Source organism: Carassius carassius, chromosome 8 (assembly GCF_963082965.1).
Source record: "Carassius carassius chromosome 8, fCarCar2.1, whole genome shotgun sequence".
In the NCBI taxonomy this organism is placed as follows: domain Eukaryota; kingdom Metazoa; phylum Chordata; class Actinopteri; order Cypriniformes; family Cyprinidae; genus Carassius; species Carassius carassius.
Genome location: NC_081762.1, coordinates 120,001 through 140,000, shown reverse-complemented (window position 1 = coordinate 140,000; position 20,000 = coordinate 120,001). Strand labels below are relative to the sequence as shown.

The 20,000-nt window shown below is 45.7% G+C and overlaps 1 protein-coding gene across 1 annotated transcript in view; it reads left to right on the top strand.

Annotated features, from left to right (window-relative positions):
- LOC132144903 (cytoplasmic dynein 1 heavy chain 1) overlaps positions 1-20,000 on the top strand; it is a 48,586-nt gene that overhangs the window by 16,090 nt on the left and 12,496 nt on the right. The window contains exons 26-54 of the mRNA XM_059555463.1: positions 1-111; positions 396-678; positions 774-874; positions 949-1,108; positions 2,503-2,743; positions 2,825-3,008; positions 3,560-3,772; positions 7,185-7,423; positions 7,505-7,661; positions 7,734-7,961; positions 8,496-8,726; positions 8,816-8,956; positions 9,036-9,269; positions 9,361-9,567; positions 9,637-9,758; positions 9,836-10,001; positions 10,079-10,242; positions 10,433-10,562; positions 10,639-10,772; positions 10,856-10,970; positions 11,043-11,204; positions 11,276-11,490; positions 11,862-12,066; positions 16,120-16,293; positions 16,368-16,487; positions 16,564-16,684; positions 18,613-18,808; positions 19,801-19,918; positions 19,989-20,000. The exon at positions 1-111 is cut by the window's left edge and continues 84 nt beyond it; the exon at positions 19,989-20,000 is cut by the window's right edge and continues 204 nt beyond it. Of these exons, the coding sequence (XP_059411446.1) occupies positions 1-111; positions 396-678; positions 774-874; positions 949-1,108; positions 2,503-2,743; positions 2,825-3,008; positions 3,560-3,772; positions 7,185-7,423; positions 7,505-7,661; positions 7,734-7,961; positions 8,496-8,726; positions 8,816-8,956; positions 9,036-9,269; positions 9,361-9,567; positions 9,637-9,758; positions 9,836-10,001; positions 10,079-10,242; positions 10,433-10,562; positions 10,639-10,772; positions 10,856-10,970; positions 11,043-11,204; positions 11,276-11,490; positions 11,862-12,066; positions 16,120-16,293; positions 16,368-16,487; positions 16,564-16,684; positions 18,613-18,808; positions 19,801-19,918; positions 19,989-20,000 (4,884 nt within the window). The remainder of the gene's footprint in view (positions 112-395; positions 679-773; positions 875-948; positions 1,109-2,502; positions 2,744-2,824; positions 3,009-3,559; positions 3,773-7,184; positions 7,424-7,504; positions 7,662-7,733; positions 7,962-8,495; positions 8,727-8,815; positions 8,957-9,035; positions 9,270-9,360; positions 9,568-9,636; positions 9,759-9,835; positions 10,002-10,078; positions 10,243-10,432; positions 10,563-10,638; positions 10,773-10,855; positions 10,971-11,042; positions 11,205-11,275; positions 11,491-11,861; positions 12,067-16,119; positions 16,294-16,367; positions 16,488-16,563; positions 16,685-18,612; positions 18,809-19,800; positions 19,919-19,988) is intronic.

Here is a 20,000-nt window from a genome sequence, read left to right as displayed (position 1 = left end):
ATGGGTCCGCTGCAGGCCGTGCTGACCAACGTGGAGGCGACGCTCAACCTGCTGGCCGACACGGTTCTGATGGAGCAGCCAGCGCTGCGCAGGAGGAAGCTGGAGCACCTGGTGAGCACAAACACAGCAGAGACACGCTCTCTCTGCAAACTGCATCTTCCTCCGTATTTTTGTGTGCTGTTCTAGTATAAAAATGTAACCAAATTTTTTTTGTTTAAAACAAAAACCAGTATCTGACAGTGGGGTCAGAAAGATGAGCCTACCCTTACATTTGTATTTAGAAAACCGTATGGTGTTGTTGTTACTTGGTCTTACAGTCTTAAATCCTTCTGATGCGCACACACAGACGCAGATGTTCACTCTCGAACCATGACTTGTGTGTGTTTCATTGGTAGATCACAGAGTTGGTGCACCAGAGAGACGTGAGCAGAACTCTGATCAAGAACAAGATCAACAACCCCAAGTCCTTCGAGTGGCTCAGCCAGATGCGCTTCTACTTCGACCCCAAGCAGACCGACGTCCTCCAGCAGCTCTCCATCCAGATGGCCAACGCCAAGTTCAACTACGGCTTCGAGTACCTGGGTGTGCAGGACAAGCTGGTGCAGACGCCACTGACCGACCGCTGCTACCTGACCATGACTCAGGCGCTGGAGGCCCGTCTGGGAGGATCGCCCTTCGGTCAGTGTGTGTGCGTGCGCGTGCGTGTGTGTGTGTGCGTGCGTGTGTGTACGCGTGTGTGTGTGCGGTGGCTGACGGGTGTTCTTGTCCTGTAGGTCCTGCTGGGACGGGGAAGACGGAGTCTGTCAAAGCTCTGGGTCACCAGCTGGGCCGCTTCGTCCTGGTCTTCAACTGCGACGAGACCTTTGACTTCCAGGTGCGACGGGCGTCACAGGACGGTGTCAGTAACAGGTGTTCAGTCTCGGGGTGTGACGGTGTCTTGTCTTGCAGGCGATGGGTCGCATCTTTGTGGGTCTGTGTCAGGTGGGAGCCTGGGGCTGCTTCGATGAGTTCAACCGTCTGGAGGAGCGCATGCTGTCTGCCGTGTCTCAGCAGGTCCAGTACATCCAGGTGGCCCTGAGAGAACACAGCAACCCCAACCGAGACCACAGTACGTGCAGGACATCCATCACAACCTCTTCATCACGGCTCGACGCTTGCCTTTTACAAAGGAGCACATAAACAAAATTTAGGGGCACAGTGCAGATGTTTCAAATTATGTGTTTATAAGAGGATATAAGGAGACATTCACAAACACAATTATTGAATTTATCAGTTTACAGAAAGTACACAAGGTTTTTAAATAATTCAGCTTCAGACTCTATTTAATAGGCAAAATATGTAATTATTTATAATCCTATTGTGTGTACATTAGGTATGTGACTATTAAATTTTCACAATAGACTAGTGATTGAAGCTTTTATCACAATTATATAATTTAAGTAAAAAAAAAAAGTGTTGTTCCCCAAACAGGTTAAATTACTTTAATAAAGATCTTCTACTAAAGAAAGATTATTTGTAATAGAAATATAAAGTGAACGAGTGTTTCAAGATTAGAGTGCAAAAGATTAAAGTTCAAATGAAAGAACAATAGGGAACACTTTACAAAAAAGTCCTATTAGTTAACTTTAGCTAAAGTAGGGTTAGCATTAACTAACAGTGTGTTGTTGAAGTAGTTAATATTGTTAACGTTGATTAATAAAAATAAAACTATTGTTATTTAATGTAAGCTCCAATAAATAATATTAGCAAGCACAACTTTTGGTTTTATAATGTATTATTAAAAGTCGAAATTAACATGAACTAAATTAATAAATGCAGTGTTTATTTCATGTTACTAACGTAGTTAACTAATGTTAATGGAAGTGTTACGAACAATAACGAATCGGTCAACTTACAGTTAGCCGTGTTTTACGTAAGATTAAAAAAAAGTTCAGTTTGAAAATAAATAGCTTGAGTCTTTAACTGTTAATTATTTGGTGCTATGGTGAAAACTAAAGGGAATATAAATATATAAATTTGAAACAAAGTAGCACAGCTGCTCGTTTACAGGGTTACCGGGGTAACGGCTCCGTCAGCGCCCCCTAGTGCTGCTTCTCATTTCAGAGGCTGCGTCCTGCGGAGGTCGCATTTGAAGGCTGCATAAGTTATTTTGGATGTATTATTCAAGAAGAGTATCCATATGACTTATTCCTTGTGAGGTTTAAAATAATATAATTTATTTTTTACTTTGCAATTTAAGTTACTTTACTTAAATGAGACTTCCCCGATGGTGTATGCAGCCTTAAAATGCGACCTCCGGAGGACACAGCCTCCGAAATGAGACACAGTCTCAACGTCTCCTTCACTTCACATTTTATTTGCGGTCATGCTCCTAAATACTTTTTCCAGTTAACACACATGTATTTTTATGCAAATGCGAGTGAAATGCTGTCACTTTGAGCCCTGATCATCCAGACAGAGCTGAGCACAGATGATGATCTGTGTGTGTGTGTGTGTGTGCAGGCGTGCCCGTCACCACAGAGCTGCTGAACAAACAGGTGAAGGTGAGTGCGGAGATGGCCATCTTCATCACGATGAACCCTGGTTACGCCGGACGCTCCAACCTGCCCGATAACCTCAAGAAGCTCTTCAGGAGTCTGGCCATGACCAAACCGGACCGTCAGCTGATCGCTCAGGTCATGCTGTACTCACAGGGCTTCCGCACCGCAGAGATCCTGGCCAAGAAGATCGTCCCGTTCTTCAAGTGCGTCTGCGTCCGGCGCCGCTGCTGTTCTGTGTGTGTGTGAGGTCGTGACCTTTAACCCTGTGCGCTCTGTGTTTGCAGGTTGTGTGACGAGCAGCTGTCGTCTCAGTCTCACTATGACTTCGGTCTGCGAGCGCTCAAGAGCGTGCTGATCAGCGCCGGGAACGTGAAGAGAGAGCGCATCCAGAAGATCAAGAGAGAGAAGCGTGAGCGCGGGGAGGACGTGGATGAGAACGAGATCGCAGAGAACCTTCCGGAGCAGGAGGTGAGACGAGCCTGAAACTGAGGGCTGTGTAATACTGTAATGTGACGAGAGCTGACCACGTCTCTATATCACAGGAGATACTGAATGAATAAATGGGCTTCAATTCAAATCAAATTCATTTCTATTGTTCTTTTCACAAAACGCTTTTTCAAAACTTTCAAAAATCATGATTTATAAGATCTTGATATCTTTGCCTTACAGTAATGCAGATTAGAGGTGAGCAATAATATAAAGTTTGAAACGGTAAAATCAATCAAGCAGATGAGATTTGTTTTATAGGATAAATTGCTTTATGTGAATGAACTGTCTGTGCAGATTAAAGTTAGACTTATTTCCAAAGTTTTTTTGGGCGATGATGGTTAAATTTGACAAAAAAATAAATCGGGTTGGCTTCAGCAGAGAGGTTTGTTTTATGTGACTTTTTAGCTTTTATTTTTGGAATCTTATCATTTTGATAAAAGCTGGTGTAGATTAATGTGTAGTAGACTTTCACAGTAAAACAGGAAACGGATCTGTGATCTCTGAGCGTTCTTCATGTGCTCGACCGTCAGATCCTGATCCAGAGCGTGTGTGAGACCATGGTGCCGAAGCTGGTGGCCGAGGACATCCCTCTGCTCTTCAGCCTGCTCTCAGACGTCTTCCCCGGCGTCCAGTACATGCGTGGAGAGATGACCGCACTGAGAGACGAGCTGAAGAAGGTCTGCGCCGAGATGTACCTCACATACGGAGACGGAGACGACGTGGGCAGCGTGTGGGTGGAGAAGGTGAGGCACTCTCTCTCACACAGAGACACATACCCACACACACACACACACACACACACATAGAGACAGAGACACACACACACAGAGACAGACACACACTCACAGAGACTCTCTCACTCACACACTCACTCTCACACTCACTCACTCTGTTACACTCACTCTCTCTCACACAGAGACACACACAGAGACAAAGACACACACACACACACAGAGACACGCACACAGAGACACACACACACACACTCTCTCACACACTCAGTCACACTCACACACTCACAGAGACTTACACACTAACACACTTTCACACACTCACTCACTCTCAGTTACACTCACTCTCTCTCACACACACACACTCACACTCACTCACTCTGTTACACTCACTTACACTCTTACACACACACTCACACTCACTCACTCTGTTACACTCACTCTCTCTCACACACACACACACACACTCACACTCACTCACTCTGTTACACTCACTCTCTCACACACACTCACACTCACTCTCTCACTCACAAACACACACACACACACACACTCATTCTCGCACACACTCTCACTCTCGCACACTCTCACAATCTCAGTCACTCAGAGAGACTCACACTCACACACACTCACACTCTCACACTCTGTCGCACTCTCACACTCACTCAGAGACACACACACTCTCTCTCACACTCACTCACACTCTCAGTTACTCTCACACTGTCACACTCACTCACTAACTCACTCAGAGACACGCTCTCTCTCACACTCACTCTCTCACTCACACACTCACACTCAGTCACACACTGTCACACTCACTCACTAACTCACTCAGAGACACGCTCTCTCTCACTCTCACACTCACTCTCTCACTCACACACTCACACTCAGTCACACTCAGTCACACTCTCTCACACACTGTCACACTCACTCACTAACTCACTCAGAGACACTCTCTCACTCGCACACTCACTCTCTCACTCACACACTCACACTCAGTCACACTCTCTCACACACTGTCACACTCACTCACTAACTCACTCAGAGACACACTCTCACTCGCACACTCACTCTCTCACACTCAGTCACACTCTCTCACACAGTCACACTCACTCACTAACTCACTCAGAGACACTCTCTCACTCGCACACTCGCACTCAGTCACACTCTCTCACACAGTCACACTCACTCACTAACTCACTCAGAGAGACACACTCTCTCACTCGCACACTCACTCTCTCACTCACACACTCACACTCAGTCACACTCTCTCTCACACAGTCACACTCACTCACTAACTCACTCAGAGACACTCTCTCACTCACACACTCACACTCAGTCACACTCTCTCACACACTGTCACACTCACTCACTAACTCACTCAGAGACACTCTCTCACTCGCACACTCACTCTCTCACTCACACACTCACACTCAGTCACACTCTCTCACACAGTCACACTCACTCACTAACTCACTCAGAGAGACACACTCTCTCACTCTCTCACTCACTCACACTCTCACAGTTACACTCACACTCTGTCACACTGTAACACACTCACTCACTCACTCACACACACTCACTCTGTCACACTCTCTCACACACACACAAACACACACACACACACACACACTCACACTCAGTCACACTCTCTCACACACTGTCACACTCACTCACTAACTCACTCAGAGACACTCTCTCACTCACACACTCACACTCAGTCACACTCTCTCACACAGTCACACTCACTCACTAACTCACTCAGAGACACTCTCTCACTCGCACACTCACTCTCTCACTCACACACTCACACTCAGTCACACTCTCTCACACACTGTCACACTCACTCACTAACTCACTCAGAGACACTCTCTCACTCGCACTCAGTCACACACTCACACTCAGTCACACTCTCTCACACAGTCACACTCACTCACTAACTCACTCAGAGACACTCTCTCACTCTCACACTCACTCTCTCACTCACACACTCACACTCAGTCACACTCTCTCACAGTCACACTCACTCACTAACTCACTCAGAGAGACACACTCTCTCACTCTCTCACTCACTCACACTCTCACACTCACTCACACTCTCAGTTACTCTCACACTCTGTCACACTGTAACACACTCACTCACACACACTCACTCTGTCACACTCTCTCACACACACACAAACACACACACACACACACTCACACTCAGTCACACTCTCTCACACAGTCACACTCACTCACTAACTCACTCAGAGACACTCTCTCACTCGCACACTCACTCTCTCACTCACACACTCACACTCAGTCACACTCTCTCACACAGTCACACTCACTCACTAACTCACTCAGAGACACTCTCTCACTCGCACACTCACTCTCTCACTCACACACTCACACTCAGTCACACTCTCTCACACAGTCACACTCACTCACTAACTCACTCAGAGACACTCTCTCACTCGCACACTCACTCTCTCACTCACACACTCACACTCAGTCACACTCTCTCACACAGTCACACTCACTCACTAACTCACTCAGAGAGACACACTCTCTCACTCACTCACACTCTCACAGTTACACTCACACTCTGTCACACTGTAACACACACACTCACACTAGGGCTGCACGATGTGTCGTTTAAGCATCGATATCGCGATGTACGAATCCACGATAGTCACATCGCAGGATGTGCGATGTAGGCTGTCATAGTTGATCCGTTATTCATTAACTGTATGGGCCAGCTGCTCCCCGGCCCTTGGCGAATGTGATTTGCGGATTAATTGCACAGCTTAACCATCATAGAGTGAAAGTTTATCATTTGCATGTGTTTTTAAGTCCTGTCAGTTTAACAGGGCAGAGAGAGAGAGAGAGCCCCGGCCGCACGCTCACCGTCTTCAAACAACACGAGTGCTGTCTGCTCTCTCTCCCTTGCGCATATTAATCAATTAACACGATGGTGTTGATGTTTAAATCATTTAAAATGAGAATGTAAGTGTGCTCACTCCATTTGTGTTTGTAAGAAAAAATTATTTTAGATTTATGATTAGATTTTATATCGCAATATATATCGCAGAAAAATATCACAATATCATTTTTTCCAAATATCGTGCAGCCCTAACTCACACTCACTCACACTCTCACACACACACACACACACACACACACACACACTCACTCACTCACTCACAGAAACTCTCACACACTCACACTCTGTCACACTCTCACTCACGAACTCACTCACTCACAGAGAGACTCACAGACACTCTCACACACACACACACACACTCACTCTGTTACACTCACATTCACTCACTCACAGAAACTCTCACTCTCACTCACGAACTCACTCACTCACAGAGAGACTCACACACACACACACACACACACACACACATGAGTCTGACCGTGTTCTCTTCCTCAGGTGCTGCAGCTCTATCAGATCACTCAGATCAATCACGGGCTGATGATGGTCGGGCCGTCCGGCAGCGGGAAGACCATGGCCTGGAGGGTCCTGCTCAAAGCCCTGGAGAGGCTGGAGGGTTTGGAGGGCGTCGCTCACATCATCGACCCCAAAGCCATCAGCAAAGACCACCTGTACGGCACGCTGGACCCCAACACTCGCGAGTGGACCGACGGACTCTTCACACACGTGCTCCGGAAGTGAGTCCTCGTCTGTCCTCAGGTTTGGGTTCATTCTGATGTCTGTCCTCATGTGCTGTGTGTGTGTGTGTGTGTGTTCAGGATCATCGATAACGTCCGTGGAGAGCTGCAGAAGCGGCAGTGGATCATCTTCGATGGTGACGTGGATCCGGAGTGGGTGGAGAATCTGAACTCTGTCCTGGATGACAACAAGCTCCTGACTCTCCCCAACGGAGAGCGTCTCAGCCTGCCACCCAACGTACGCAGCAGCAGATCTGACATTAGAGTCTGTAGTCGTGATGATGATGATGATGATGCTCTCGTCACACAGGTGCGCATCATGTTTGAGGTGCAGGACCTGAAGTACGCCACGCTGGCCACCGTGTCTCGCTGTGGGATGGTCTGGTTCAGCGAGGACGTTCTCAGCACCGACATGATCTTCAACAACTTCCTGGCGCGTCTGAGGAGCATCCCGCTGGATGAGGGAGAGGATGAGGCTCAGCGCATGAGGAAGGCCACAGAGGACGAGGGCGAGGAGGCCGCTTCACCAATGCTGCAGGTACTCCAGCGTGCAAAACCACATAAACTGATCTGAATATATCTCCAGTCATGAGATGAGATGTAAATGATCTGCACATATAACACAGTGACTGAGAGCTGAAGAAATCAAGAGAATCAAGTAAAGCTGAGCTGCTTCAGTCCAGTAAGAGTTCATCTGGAGATATTACTGACCTTATTCTGACCTTTACTTGATCAGAATCAGACAAGATCTGACACGAGGAGCTCCAAAATTACACTAAAAGAGCTTCGACTGGATCAAACACTCATAACTCTCAATCAGAGACAGAAGACGTGAGGAGACGGAGTGTGAAACAGCAGAGTTTGATCGCGTGGATCATTTTTAGGCCTTAGAAATTCACATCAAATATGAAACAGTAGCTTTGAAAGTTTAAATTAAAAACAAGGATCTAGAAGTACTGAAGGAACTGGTGTTGACTAGTAGTCCTGTTCTGCATCTTTCTCTGCGATCGCTCGGTGTGTGCTTCATGCGTGTGCTTGTCAGGTTTCAGAGCCTCTTGTGTTTGATCCACAGATCCAGAGAGACGCTGCGGTGATCCTCCAGCCGTACTTCACCTCCACCGGTCTGGTCATCAAAGCTCTGGAACACGCGTCAAAGATGGAGCACATCATGGACTTCACGCGTCTGCGCTCGCTGAGCTCCCTCTTCTCCATGCTGCATCAGGCCTGCCGCAACATCGCCCTCTACAACAACAACCACCCGGATTTCCCCATGCCCATGGACCAGCTGGAGAAATACATGCAGGTGTGGCACCTGGACGCGCCGGGTCACGTGTTTACGTGCTACATGAGTGAGAATTAATGACACATGCTAACTCTGAGCTTGTGGTGCAGAAATACCTGATCTACGCAGTGCTGTGGTCCTTCTCGGGTGACAGCAGGCTGAAGATGCGAGCGGAGCTGGGAGAATACATCCGCCGCATCACCACCGTGTCTCTGCCGTCTGCTCCGAACGTGCCGATCATTGACTACGAGGTGCGAGCAGACGCCGTCTCAGGTGCAGTGTGATGTTTGAGGCGAGTGTGTGACTCTAACGCTGCTGTGAATCCGTCAGGTGTCCATCACGGGCGAGTGGCAGTCCTGGCAGGTGAAGGTGCCTCAGATCGAGGTGGAGACGCACAAGGTGGCCTCGCCGGACGTGGTGGTGCCCACTCTGGACACGGTTCGGCACGAGGCCCTGCTCTACACCTGGCTGGCCGAACACAAGCCTCTGGTGCTCTGTGGGCCGCCGGGCTCCGGGAAGACCATGACCCTGTTCAGTGCCCTGAGAGCCCTGCCGGACATGGAGGTGAGGAGACCCGGAGTCTCTGCTCACAGATGAAGCAGTGTTCCTGATGCAGATCAGCTGTGTTCTAGGATCTGATGTGTGTGTTCTCCAGGTGGTGGGACTGAACTTCTCCAGCGCTACGACTCCAGAGCTGCTGCTGAAGACCTTCGATCATTACTGCGAGTACCGCAGGACTCCGAACGGCGTGGTTCTGGCTCCGGTGCAGCTGGGCAAGTGGCTGGTGCTCTTCTGTGACGAGATCAATCTCCCCGACATGGACAAGTACGGCACGCAGCGGGTCATCTCCTTCATCAGACAGGTGCGTCTCGCTGCGGTGTGTGTGTGTGTGTGTGTGTGTGTGTGTGTGTGACCCGTGTGCTGTGTTCAGATGGTGGAGCACGGAGGCTTCTACCGCACCTCAGACCAGACCTGGGTGAAGCTGGAGCGGATCCAGTTCGTCGGAGCCTGTAACCCCCCCACAGACCCCGGCAGGAAGCCGCTCTCCTACAGGTTCGTCCTCATCACTGCTAATACAGACAGAGATGTGTTCAGTGATGTCCTGACGTGACTCGTGTGACCGTGTGCAGGTTTCTGCGTCACGTGCCGGTGGTGTATGTGGACTATCCCGGGCCGGCCTCGCTCACACAGATCTACGGCACCTTCAACAGAGCCATGCTCCGCCTGATCCCGTCCCTGCGGACCTTCGCTGAGCCGCTCACGGCTGCCATGGTCGAGTTCTACACCATGTCTCAGGTTTGCAGTTTAACCGCTGAACGCTCCTGGGTTTGAGATGATGAAATGTTTATCTTGACTGTTTTATGTCTGAGCAGGAGCGGTTCACTCAGGACACACAGCCGCACTACATCTACTCTCCGAGAGAGATGACCCGCTGGGTCCGAGGCATCTTTGAGGCGCTGCGGCCGCTGGAGACACTTCCTGTGGAGGGTCTGATTCGCATCTGGGCTCATGAAGCGCTGAGACTCTTCCAGGACCGGTGAGTTTAGGGCTCTTTTCAGACCTGTAGATCTCATAGTTACAGTTTTGCTTCCTGTTTTGGAGCAATGTTGTGTTTTCTTCTAAACAGTGTTACATTTGAAAGAGTCTCGATGTGCGTCCGCAGCAAAGCTGTGAGAGTGTGTTTGTTGTGGTGACGTTGCACACTGATTGATCTGGTTCTCCTGCAGATTGGTGGAGGATGAGGAGAGACGCTGGACGGATGAGAACATCGACATGGTCGCCCTCAAACACTTCCCCAACATCGAGCGTGACAAAGCCCTTAACAGACCCATCCTGTACAGCAACTGGCTCTCCAAGGTGAGTGACCGAGCTGAACTCTTCTGGACGTCCCTGCAGACTCGGACGACTGAGCGCTTCTGCTGTTCTCCTGCAGGACTATGTTCCCGTGGAGCAGGAGGAGCTGCGTGACTATGTGAAGGCCAGACTGAAGGTGTTCTACGAGGAGGAGCTGGATGTTCCTCTGGTGCTCTTCAATGAGGTTCTGGATCACGTGCTGAGGATCGACAGGTACAGAGAGTCTGAAGAAACACAGCGGTTTGTTATTTCACCTGCTGATGCTTCAGTGACGTCATGCTGATGTTCTCCTCCAGAATCTTCCGTCAGCCGCAGGGTCACCTGCTCCTGATCGGCGTCAGCGGCGCTGGAAAGACCACGCTCTCCCGCTTCGTGGCCTGGATGAACGGCCTGAGCGTCTATCAGATCAAGGTTAGAGCAGTGAGCATAGAGATTGTCTGTCAAGTTCTGTTTGTTTGAGGCTAACCCATCGTGTCCTCGCAGGTCCACAGGAAATACACGGGCGAGGACTTTGACGAAGACCTGAGGACAGTGCTCCGTCGCTCCGGCTGCAAGAACGAGAAGATCGCCTTCATCATGGACGAGTCGAACGTGCTGGACTCGGGCTTCCTGGAGCGCATGAACACGCTGCTGGCCAACGGAGAGGTGTGACCCCTGATGAAGACTCCCCCCGCTCTCCGTCTGTCATGTGTTCTGACCGCTCTGTGCTGTTGCAGGTGCCCGGCCTGTTCGAGGGCGACGAATACGCCACGCTGATGACGCAGTGCAAGGAAGGAGCGCAGAAGGAGGGCTTGATGCTGGACACTCATGAGGAGCTCTACAAGTGGTTCACCAGTCAGGTGATCAGGAACCTGCACGTGGTGTTCACCATGAACCCATCATCAGAGGGACTGAAGGACCGAGCGGCCACCTCACCTGCCCTCTTCAACAGGTGCGATTGTGTGCCCTACAGGAATGCAGAACTTGTCTCCTAAAATCAACAACTGACAGTGTATATGCTTCCATCACCTACTTTTATGCCAATTTTGAAATATTGCTTTTAAAAAAACACTGGAAGTAAATGCAATGATGTGCATCAGTTCTAAAAATGTGCATTAAAAAAATTCAATGCGCACAGTTGAGCCACAGGTTTTCTTGGTTGCAGCAAGTTTAATTTTTATTGTTGATTCCTTGCATCAGTTTCCAGGGAAGTGGTTTTGTTGTTTTGCACTCATGGGATGGAAGCGGTGTTGTGTTAGCAGGTGTGGTATTGTGTGAGGGATGGGTGTTTGCTCTGGCTGGACTGATGGTGTTTCTCCTCAGGTGTGTGCTCAACTGGTTTGGTGATTGGTCCACTGAAGCGCTTTATCAGGTGGGTAAAGAGTTCACCAGCAAGATGGACCTGGAGAAGCCCAACTACAAAGTGCCGGACTACATGCCCACGGTGTATGACAAGCTGCCGCAGGCCCCCACACACCGCGAGGCCATCGTCAACGGATGTGTGTTCGTGCATCAGACCCTGCACCAGGTCAGAGAGGTTCACATCAGCTTCAGTTACAGAATATCAGTCTCGACTCGATCTGGGGCCGGTCGCATAAACTTAGCCCCACTATGTTATAGTGTTGTCACGATACCAAAATTATTGTTTCGATACCGATACCTAGTCAAGAATTGCGATTTCGATACTTTTCCTGAAAAGGGAAAATACACTCTCAAATATCATTGCTATGCTTTATTTTAAAACCGGGACAACATTCTAATCATATAACACACTAATAAATGAACATTTGAACAGCAGATATATTAAACATTTGAACAAAATATCAAAATATAAAAAATGATATTGAAGGTAAACAAAGAATAAATTTAGCAGCATTATCTCAGTTATCATAAGAAACATAAGAGTAATAAATTTATCTTGATTCTGAACTTTGAATAAAAATATAAACCGCGATTATATAAACAATGTTTCTGAACTCAGAAGATTAAATATCAATTTAAGCAATGGCATTAGGGCTGTGAATCTTTGGCAAGGCTTCGATTCGATTACGATTCATAGGTTTTCGATTCAAGAACGATTTTTGCACATTTAGAACGATTCGATTCACAATTAAATTCGATTCGATTATAACGATTCGATTATGCATTCTTTAAGTGCATTCACGAGATTATTTAAATGCTTCTACTAAATTCTTTAAATGCTTAGTCAGGGGGCACATTACAGTAGCATTTATGGTTAGAGAAAAAAAAAAAACTTTTGTCCATTGTTAAATGCTAGTTTAATGATGCGACATGGCATACGTAAAAATGTATGTAAGCCAAGTTTTTAAAAAAAGAGCTTAAAGAGTATTATGTATAAGCTAACATTTTGTCACACCAGGGGCGTAGCCATAATTTCAGCAGTGACAGAAATGTCAAATACAATCATTTTATGTATGTAGCCTATATAATAATAATAATAATTATTATTATTATTATTATTTTTATTATTATTATTATTTTTTTTTTTTAATTAATAATTACTTTAATTACTTTTAATTAGCTGTAATAAATCAAATACACTGCTGGACAATAATCAATAATGTGTAATCGATATTTTTTTCCTAATGGCAATTTTATGATTGTTTTATATACTAGGCTACATTTAATTAGCAATTATTAAAATTTTCTGCACAGAATAAGGAAGAAAATATACTTTATAGTTTCTGTACTGTAACTGAGCGAGATCGATTCTCTTTCAGTGTGAAAACGTCTTCATCTCTATTTAACTTTTCCTCTCCATCAGCGAATGATTCTGAGAGAAAACGTGCCAGATGTCTGTTTGCTAATGAAACAAACGCTACTTTCATGCATCTGATTATCAGATAAATCTCGTGCTCTTATTTCAAGGTCGTTGTTAATGCTGTGGTTAATTTTAAAAGTTTCCTTCGTATATTTGGTTCATCCGCATTGTTTAAACACATTTATAATTCAATGGATCTGTGCGTATGATTTAGACAATTACATTTCTGCTGCGTCCATGCAATAAACACAGCTGTCGACGGCTCCGGTAACTCCGTCGGTAAGATGCAGAGAGCCATTGACAAACTACAGAAAAGTAAAACTACTTCACGTTAGCATTACGGTCCACGAGTCCTATAGATCACACGTCAGCTGCTTCAGAGACGAAAGAAGCGCGAGCGCAATCCTGTGACAGTCTCGGTCGGTAAACAGTGGAGCGCGTGAAGGACAGATAAGAGGCACGATTCACGAACACTCTTCAAGGTCTCCATTAATTCGTGCGTGTAGTAATTTAATGTGTATACATTTTGAAAGCATTGAATCGCTATAGAAATCGCGATTCATTCGATTCTTAGCATTTTGAATCGATTGCTGTCCAAGATCGGTGATTCACGATTCAAAAATCATGTTTCAAGATCGATGCATATGAATCGACAGGGTTTGTAATCGATGCATCGAGAAAACGAGTGAATCGTTACACCCCTAAATGGCATTCAAATAAAAAAACAAACAAACAAAAAAAATTTAGCAGCAATATCTCAGATATTGTAACTTACTCTGTCAGTTGTGCAACCTTTTCTTTCAGAGGAGAAAACTCAGCCAGTGAGCTTTAGTGAGCGTCATCTTTTACTACAGTCGTGGACCGGCGGCCACAGTATCACTTGTGCTCGCTCATGCAGGCTAGTGATGCGCGGGTCCGTTTTTAAAAAAAAATGATTTGGCCCGCAAATAAGGAACATTTCTTTACCCACCCCGACCCGCGCATCGGGGACATCACGGAAGATACGTTGCTACTAGACTCATATTTCTCGTTCACTGAAGTTCCTCCCTCCACAGCAGCGTGCGAGCTCGGCGTTATTAGCAGCGCATGCGCAGCTCGTGAACAGCTCTGTGAACGGTTTCATCCTGTCAGAGTTACTCAAGATGTGAAGGAGCATGTGATTTGTTGAATGTAGTGAACCCATAAGCCCTTCACTGAACGAGATCAAGAGATCTTCTCATTCATGAACGAGTTGAATGAACTGATACATCTCTTTTATGAATGAAATGCATGAGTATACAGGGTCAGTGAGCCAAGCATGTAAATCTCGATCAGCAATCAGCAGATACAAAGCGCAGTTATAGGTGCTGTGCAGATACGCTCATATTTAGCATACAGAACATAACGCCACGTTTAATCCCCGATTAATGTGAATATTATATATTAACTGTGTGACCAAATAAATCGCTGTAGTGCTTTTTTGCTGCTTGCATGAGGAGAATAAACACAGGCGTCCATAGGGAGGCACTAGAAGCGTGCGGTGCACACACCAACATGAAATACATCTCTTACAAATCTGCAACGCAGTCATTCTTTGAAGTATTGATACTAATAAATTTAGGAATCGTGACGTTTTTAATTTCCGAGAATCGCGATACTTATGAAGTATCGGTGCACCATGCAACACTACTGTTAAGACACCATCTTAACTAATTCAACCAACTAGTTGTTTGCAAAATATGACCATTCTCCCTTTTTATAACTTAAAAAGGTTCTGACCAGCCTTAAAGAAAAATAATAATAACTTTTTTAAACTAGTCTAAGTGGTATATGCACTCACGATTTATACGATTTACGTGTGTCTATTAAATCTTCGAAAGAGTCTTACCAGAGCATTCTAATCTGCTTTCGGGCTGCCGTTGAAACTAAGTTAGCATGTTTAGGTAAGAAACTGCTTCAAGTCACCATTATTTATATAGTGGTTTTTACAATGCAGTTTGTTCCAAAGCAGCTTTACAGTATTAAACAGGGAAACAGTGTGCCATTCTCCTCTGACCAGACGAAACCAGTAGTTCAATTCCAGGCTGCAGCAAAGTCAGATTGTGCAGAAGAATCATCTGTTTCCTGTGGTCTTGTCCTGGTGCTCCTCTGAGACAAGGTCTTTACAGGGGATCTGTATCTGGGGCTCTAGTTGTCCTGGTCTCCGCTGTCTTTCAGGGATGTAGAGGTCCTTTCTAGCAGCCATCAAGTGTTAGACAGTGTTTTAGGTTATTACATATTTCCAGGGTTTTGGTCTTATAATTAAAACCCCTGATTGTTTTTTTTTTTTTTTTTCTCCATCAGAATTTATTAGTAAGAATGTACTCGTCATCCAGTTTTTTATATCGACTATGCATTCCGTTAGTTACAAACATGTAAAAATGCTGATTCATGCAGTAATGAAACAAGTGAAGTATTTATGAGCGAGTCATTGAATTATTCATTCAAACCACTTTCAAATGTTATATTTAAAATTGGTTCATTAAATGTATATTTATTATTATAAATGTGTATTTTTTTATTCATGTAAATTAAACGCTTTAAATAAACTGCAGCAATTAATTGTTTCCCACAGCCTCTAGTAAATTGTGCGACTCTAGTTTCAGTGCACACTGTGATGCTTTATTTGTGTGTGTGTGCGCGTGTGTGTGTGCGCGTGTGTGTGTGCGCGTGTGTGTGTGCGCGTGTGTGTGTGCGCGTGTGTGTGCGCGCGTGTGTGTGCGCGTGTGTGTGCGCGTGTGTGTGTGCGCGCGTGTGTGTGCGCGTGTGTGTGTGTGTTAGGCTAACAACCGTCTGGCGAAGCGCGGCGGCCACACTATGGCCATCACCCCGCGTCACTACCTGGACTTCATCAACCACTACGCCAACCTGTTCAACGAGAAGCGCAGCGAGCTGGAGGAGCAGCAGATGCATCTGAACGTGGGTCTGCGCAAAATCAAAGAGACGGTGGATCAGGTGCGTGCTTCACACCACATCACACATGCAGATGCACGAGCTGCTTCAGCGTTATTAACCGTGTGCTGTCACAGGTGGAGGAGCTGCGGCGCGACCTGCGGATCAAGAGTCAGGAGCTGGAGGTCAAGAACGCTGCTGCCAACGACAAGCTGAAGAAGATGGTGAAAGACCAGCAGGAGGCCGAGAAGAAGAAGGCAAGAGTCATCGTTCAGCTCGTCGTTCAGCCGCTGATCTCGTAAATAACCTGACGGGTGTTGTTTGGCTTCACAGGTCATGAGTCAGGAGATACAGGAAGCGGTTTACAAGCAGCAGGAAGTGATTAAAGACAAGCAGCTGAGTGTGAAGCAGGATTTGGACCAGGTGGAGCCGGCCGTCATCGAGGCTCAGAACGGTACGCTTCGCTCCGTCTCCTCTGAGCTTCCACTGCTCTGTTCCTCCAGATTCATGTAACAATAATCTGCACATATGAACTAGAGGTCGACCGATGGCGGATTTTACTGATACGACAGCTAGGTTTGACCTCACGGGCCGATACGATTAATCAGCCAATAGTTTGTAAAATGGATACTGAACCAAAACTGAAATAGTGCTTTACTATAAAAAAAATAAAAAAACACTACTGAACCATAAATTGTAAATGAATAAAAGTATGAATATCAATTATTATATTTAGGGCTGGGACAACGCGTCGAGGTCATCGATGACGTCGACGCAAAATATGCGCATCGATTCGTCGACCTGTTTTTATTTCTCTAAAAAACGTTTGCAAAACGTTTACCTTATGTGCGCTGAATATACGCGATGGCCGGATCAACATTCTGTCCAACGTTATATAACCAATCCAGGGGTTTTTCTGCATTGATCTTTTTTTTTGGCGGCTGTCAAAGCGTTATTTGATCGGTGAGTGACAGTGACAGTGACAGGGCGCGTACGAGAGAGAGCCCCGGCTGCGTGCGCACTCACAGTCTTCAGACAACACGAGCGCTTCTTGCTCTCTCTCTCCCTTGTGCATATTAATCAAAATCATTAGACACGATAGAAAAAGGGCGGAACGCCAAAGTTTCACGTGGAGCATTCAGAGATGTTTTTTTTTCTCCATGACAGGCTGCTGGCTCCCACTGCTAATTTTTATTTTTTATTTTTTGTAAAAGCACTCTCTGTATTAGCTTAAAGTCCTCAAGTTTACATTGGTTACTGTATTCTTTCAATTGCTCTAAACAAGTATTTTGGGTGACCTATTTTATTGAATGCTAGACATCAAGTTGTTGTTATTTTCATCTGAAAGAAGAACTTTTTCAGTAAGCTAGGCCCTATGTGTTCAGTAAGCTTGTTTCAGTAAGCTATGTGTTTTCAAGGCTTCAAGGTTTTATTGAATGCTCTCTCTATACAAGTGCAAAGTAATGCATTCTTAGTCAGTCTTTTATTTTGTAATTTTAAGAGCAATAAACATATTGCAATGTTAAGGAATTCATGTTTTTTTCATTCAGATATGTAAATCAACATGTATAAATTGTTAGTAGTCAATTAATGGGGAGATAATCGAAATCGAATCGGTCTGGGAAAATTAATCGTTAGATTAATCGATGCATCGGAAAAAATAATCGCTAGATTAATAGTTTTAAAAATAATCATTTATCCCAGCCCTAATTATATTGATCATTAAAGCTAGTTCATGGTTTATTAACTAATGTTAACAGAGGACAAATGTGTTAGTAACAGTAAACTGAATTAATACGCTCACACTTAATCACATAAATGGAGTAAAGTGTTATTTCACTTCAGCAGTCATCTGTAAATAAACACACAAAGGCTGGAGCTGTAACAGGTGTGCTGTTAAATCCACATCTGAAGTTTCCCGCTCTGTATAATCACAGCAGACACTTCTGAGCCGCTCCAGCAATGAACACAACCTGGAAAACTATCAGGAGAGACTCAATCAAACTATTGCTGCTGATTGATCAGCAAACCAATACATCGGTCGACCTTTACATTTAAATAAAGGATCAGTCTGAAATAGTGGATCACAACTGACAGGAAAAACTAAGGAAATATTCACTGGTTTAAGAGCCCAGGGGAGGTGTGCATGACCTCAGAGTTTACACTCAATGTTACAGAAATATTTGGCTAATAATCAAAGCAGCTAGCTCCACCTAGTGACTGTGTCAGTGTCCGGAGACATCAGTGGATATTTCCTTCAGTTCTTCCTGCTTTCAGCTCTGTCTCTCGTGTGTTTGCCAGCGGTGCTCGGTGGTCTTTTCCCTGCGCTAACCTCTTCCTGTCTTCACTCTTCCCTCTGCTCACGGCTTGTGGCTTGTTTAGCTGTTAAATCGATTAAGAAGCAGCACTTAGTGGAGGTGCGATCGATGGCCAACCCGCCGGCCGCAGTCAAGCTGGCTCTGGAGTCCATCTGTCTGCTGCTGGGCGAGAGCACCACCGACTGGAAGCAGATTCGCTCCATCATAATGCGCGAGAACTTCATCCCCACTATTGTGAACTTTTCTGCTGATGAGATCAGGTGACTGACTGCGGGGTGTGGAGCGGTGGTGTCGTGTGAAGAGGGTCACCATGCTCCAGATCTAATGATCTCTGATTGGCTCGTCACGTGACACGGTTCCCTCTCCAGCGCCGCGGCCGCTCCGCTCCCCCGCCTGAACCCATGTGTCCTCATGGTCCTAAACCACACACTCCATTCCCTCTCGAGCGGTCAGCTCCATTAAGCAGCATCTGGTTGAGACACTAAAAACTGGTTATTAGCTGCATGGCATGTGACCATTAACTGTGCACATGCAGATGTCTTTAGTTATTGAAATTAAGGCTGTCAAGCCATTTTGAAAAAGATTTAATCTCATTAATTACATGATGTGCGGATGACCACATTAATTTATGCTGATAAATTACCCCTAAAAGATTAAAATCACTCTTAAGAAAATACAAGACATTAGGATATACATTAGACAAAAGTAGCTTTAGAAAGAATTGTTTTGATGAAATGATACTCTATAAAAGCTCCAGTAGGTGACAAAGTCTTGTAAAGTGAGTCATTGAATCATTCGTTCAACCAATTTGTTCAAACAGCTGATTCATTCATAAGCAAAGCAAGTGACTACCTTTATGAACGAGTCACTGAATCATTGACTCACTCGATTCACTCAACCTTGGATTCGCTCAGAAATGAATCACTGCTGTGTCGATCAGGGACGCTCAACAGTTCTGCTGTGACTTTGTTTGGAACTTTCGTTTGTGAAGAGAGAAATATTGACAATACTGACTTTAAAATGTAACATTTTGTTTATTGAACTTTATTGATCAGTCTTGTGTTTGTTGATCAGACACTTTATCAGGCCTGGGGTTGAATGTTTATTTTTCTGTAATCACATCACTGTAATCTGAAAAAAAGTTAGTAAATCCCTGAGATCATGTGTGAAGGTGTAGGTGTGTGTAAAACAGGAGTGTGTAGATGTTGAGTTCATCAAATCTTCATTCTAACACACTCTGTCTGCGTCCCAGCGACTCCATCCGTGAGAAGATGAAGAAGAACTACATGTCCAACCCCAGCTACAACTACGAGCAGGTGAACCGGGCCTCGCTGGCCTGCGGGCCCATGGTCAAATGGGCCATTGCTCAGGTAGGACGCTGACCTCTGACCTCTGTGTGAGTGCACTGACTCCGCTGCTGACCTCTGGCTCTGTGTCCAGCTGAATTACGCA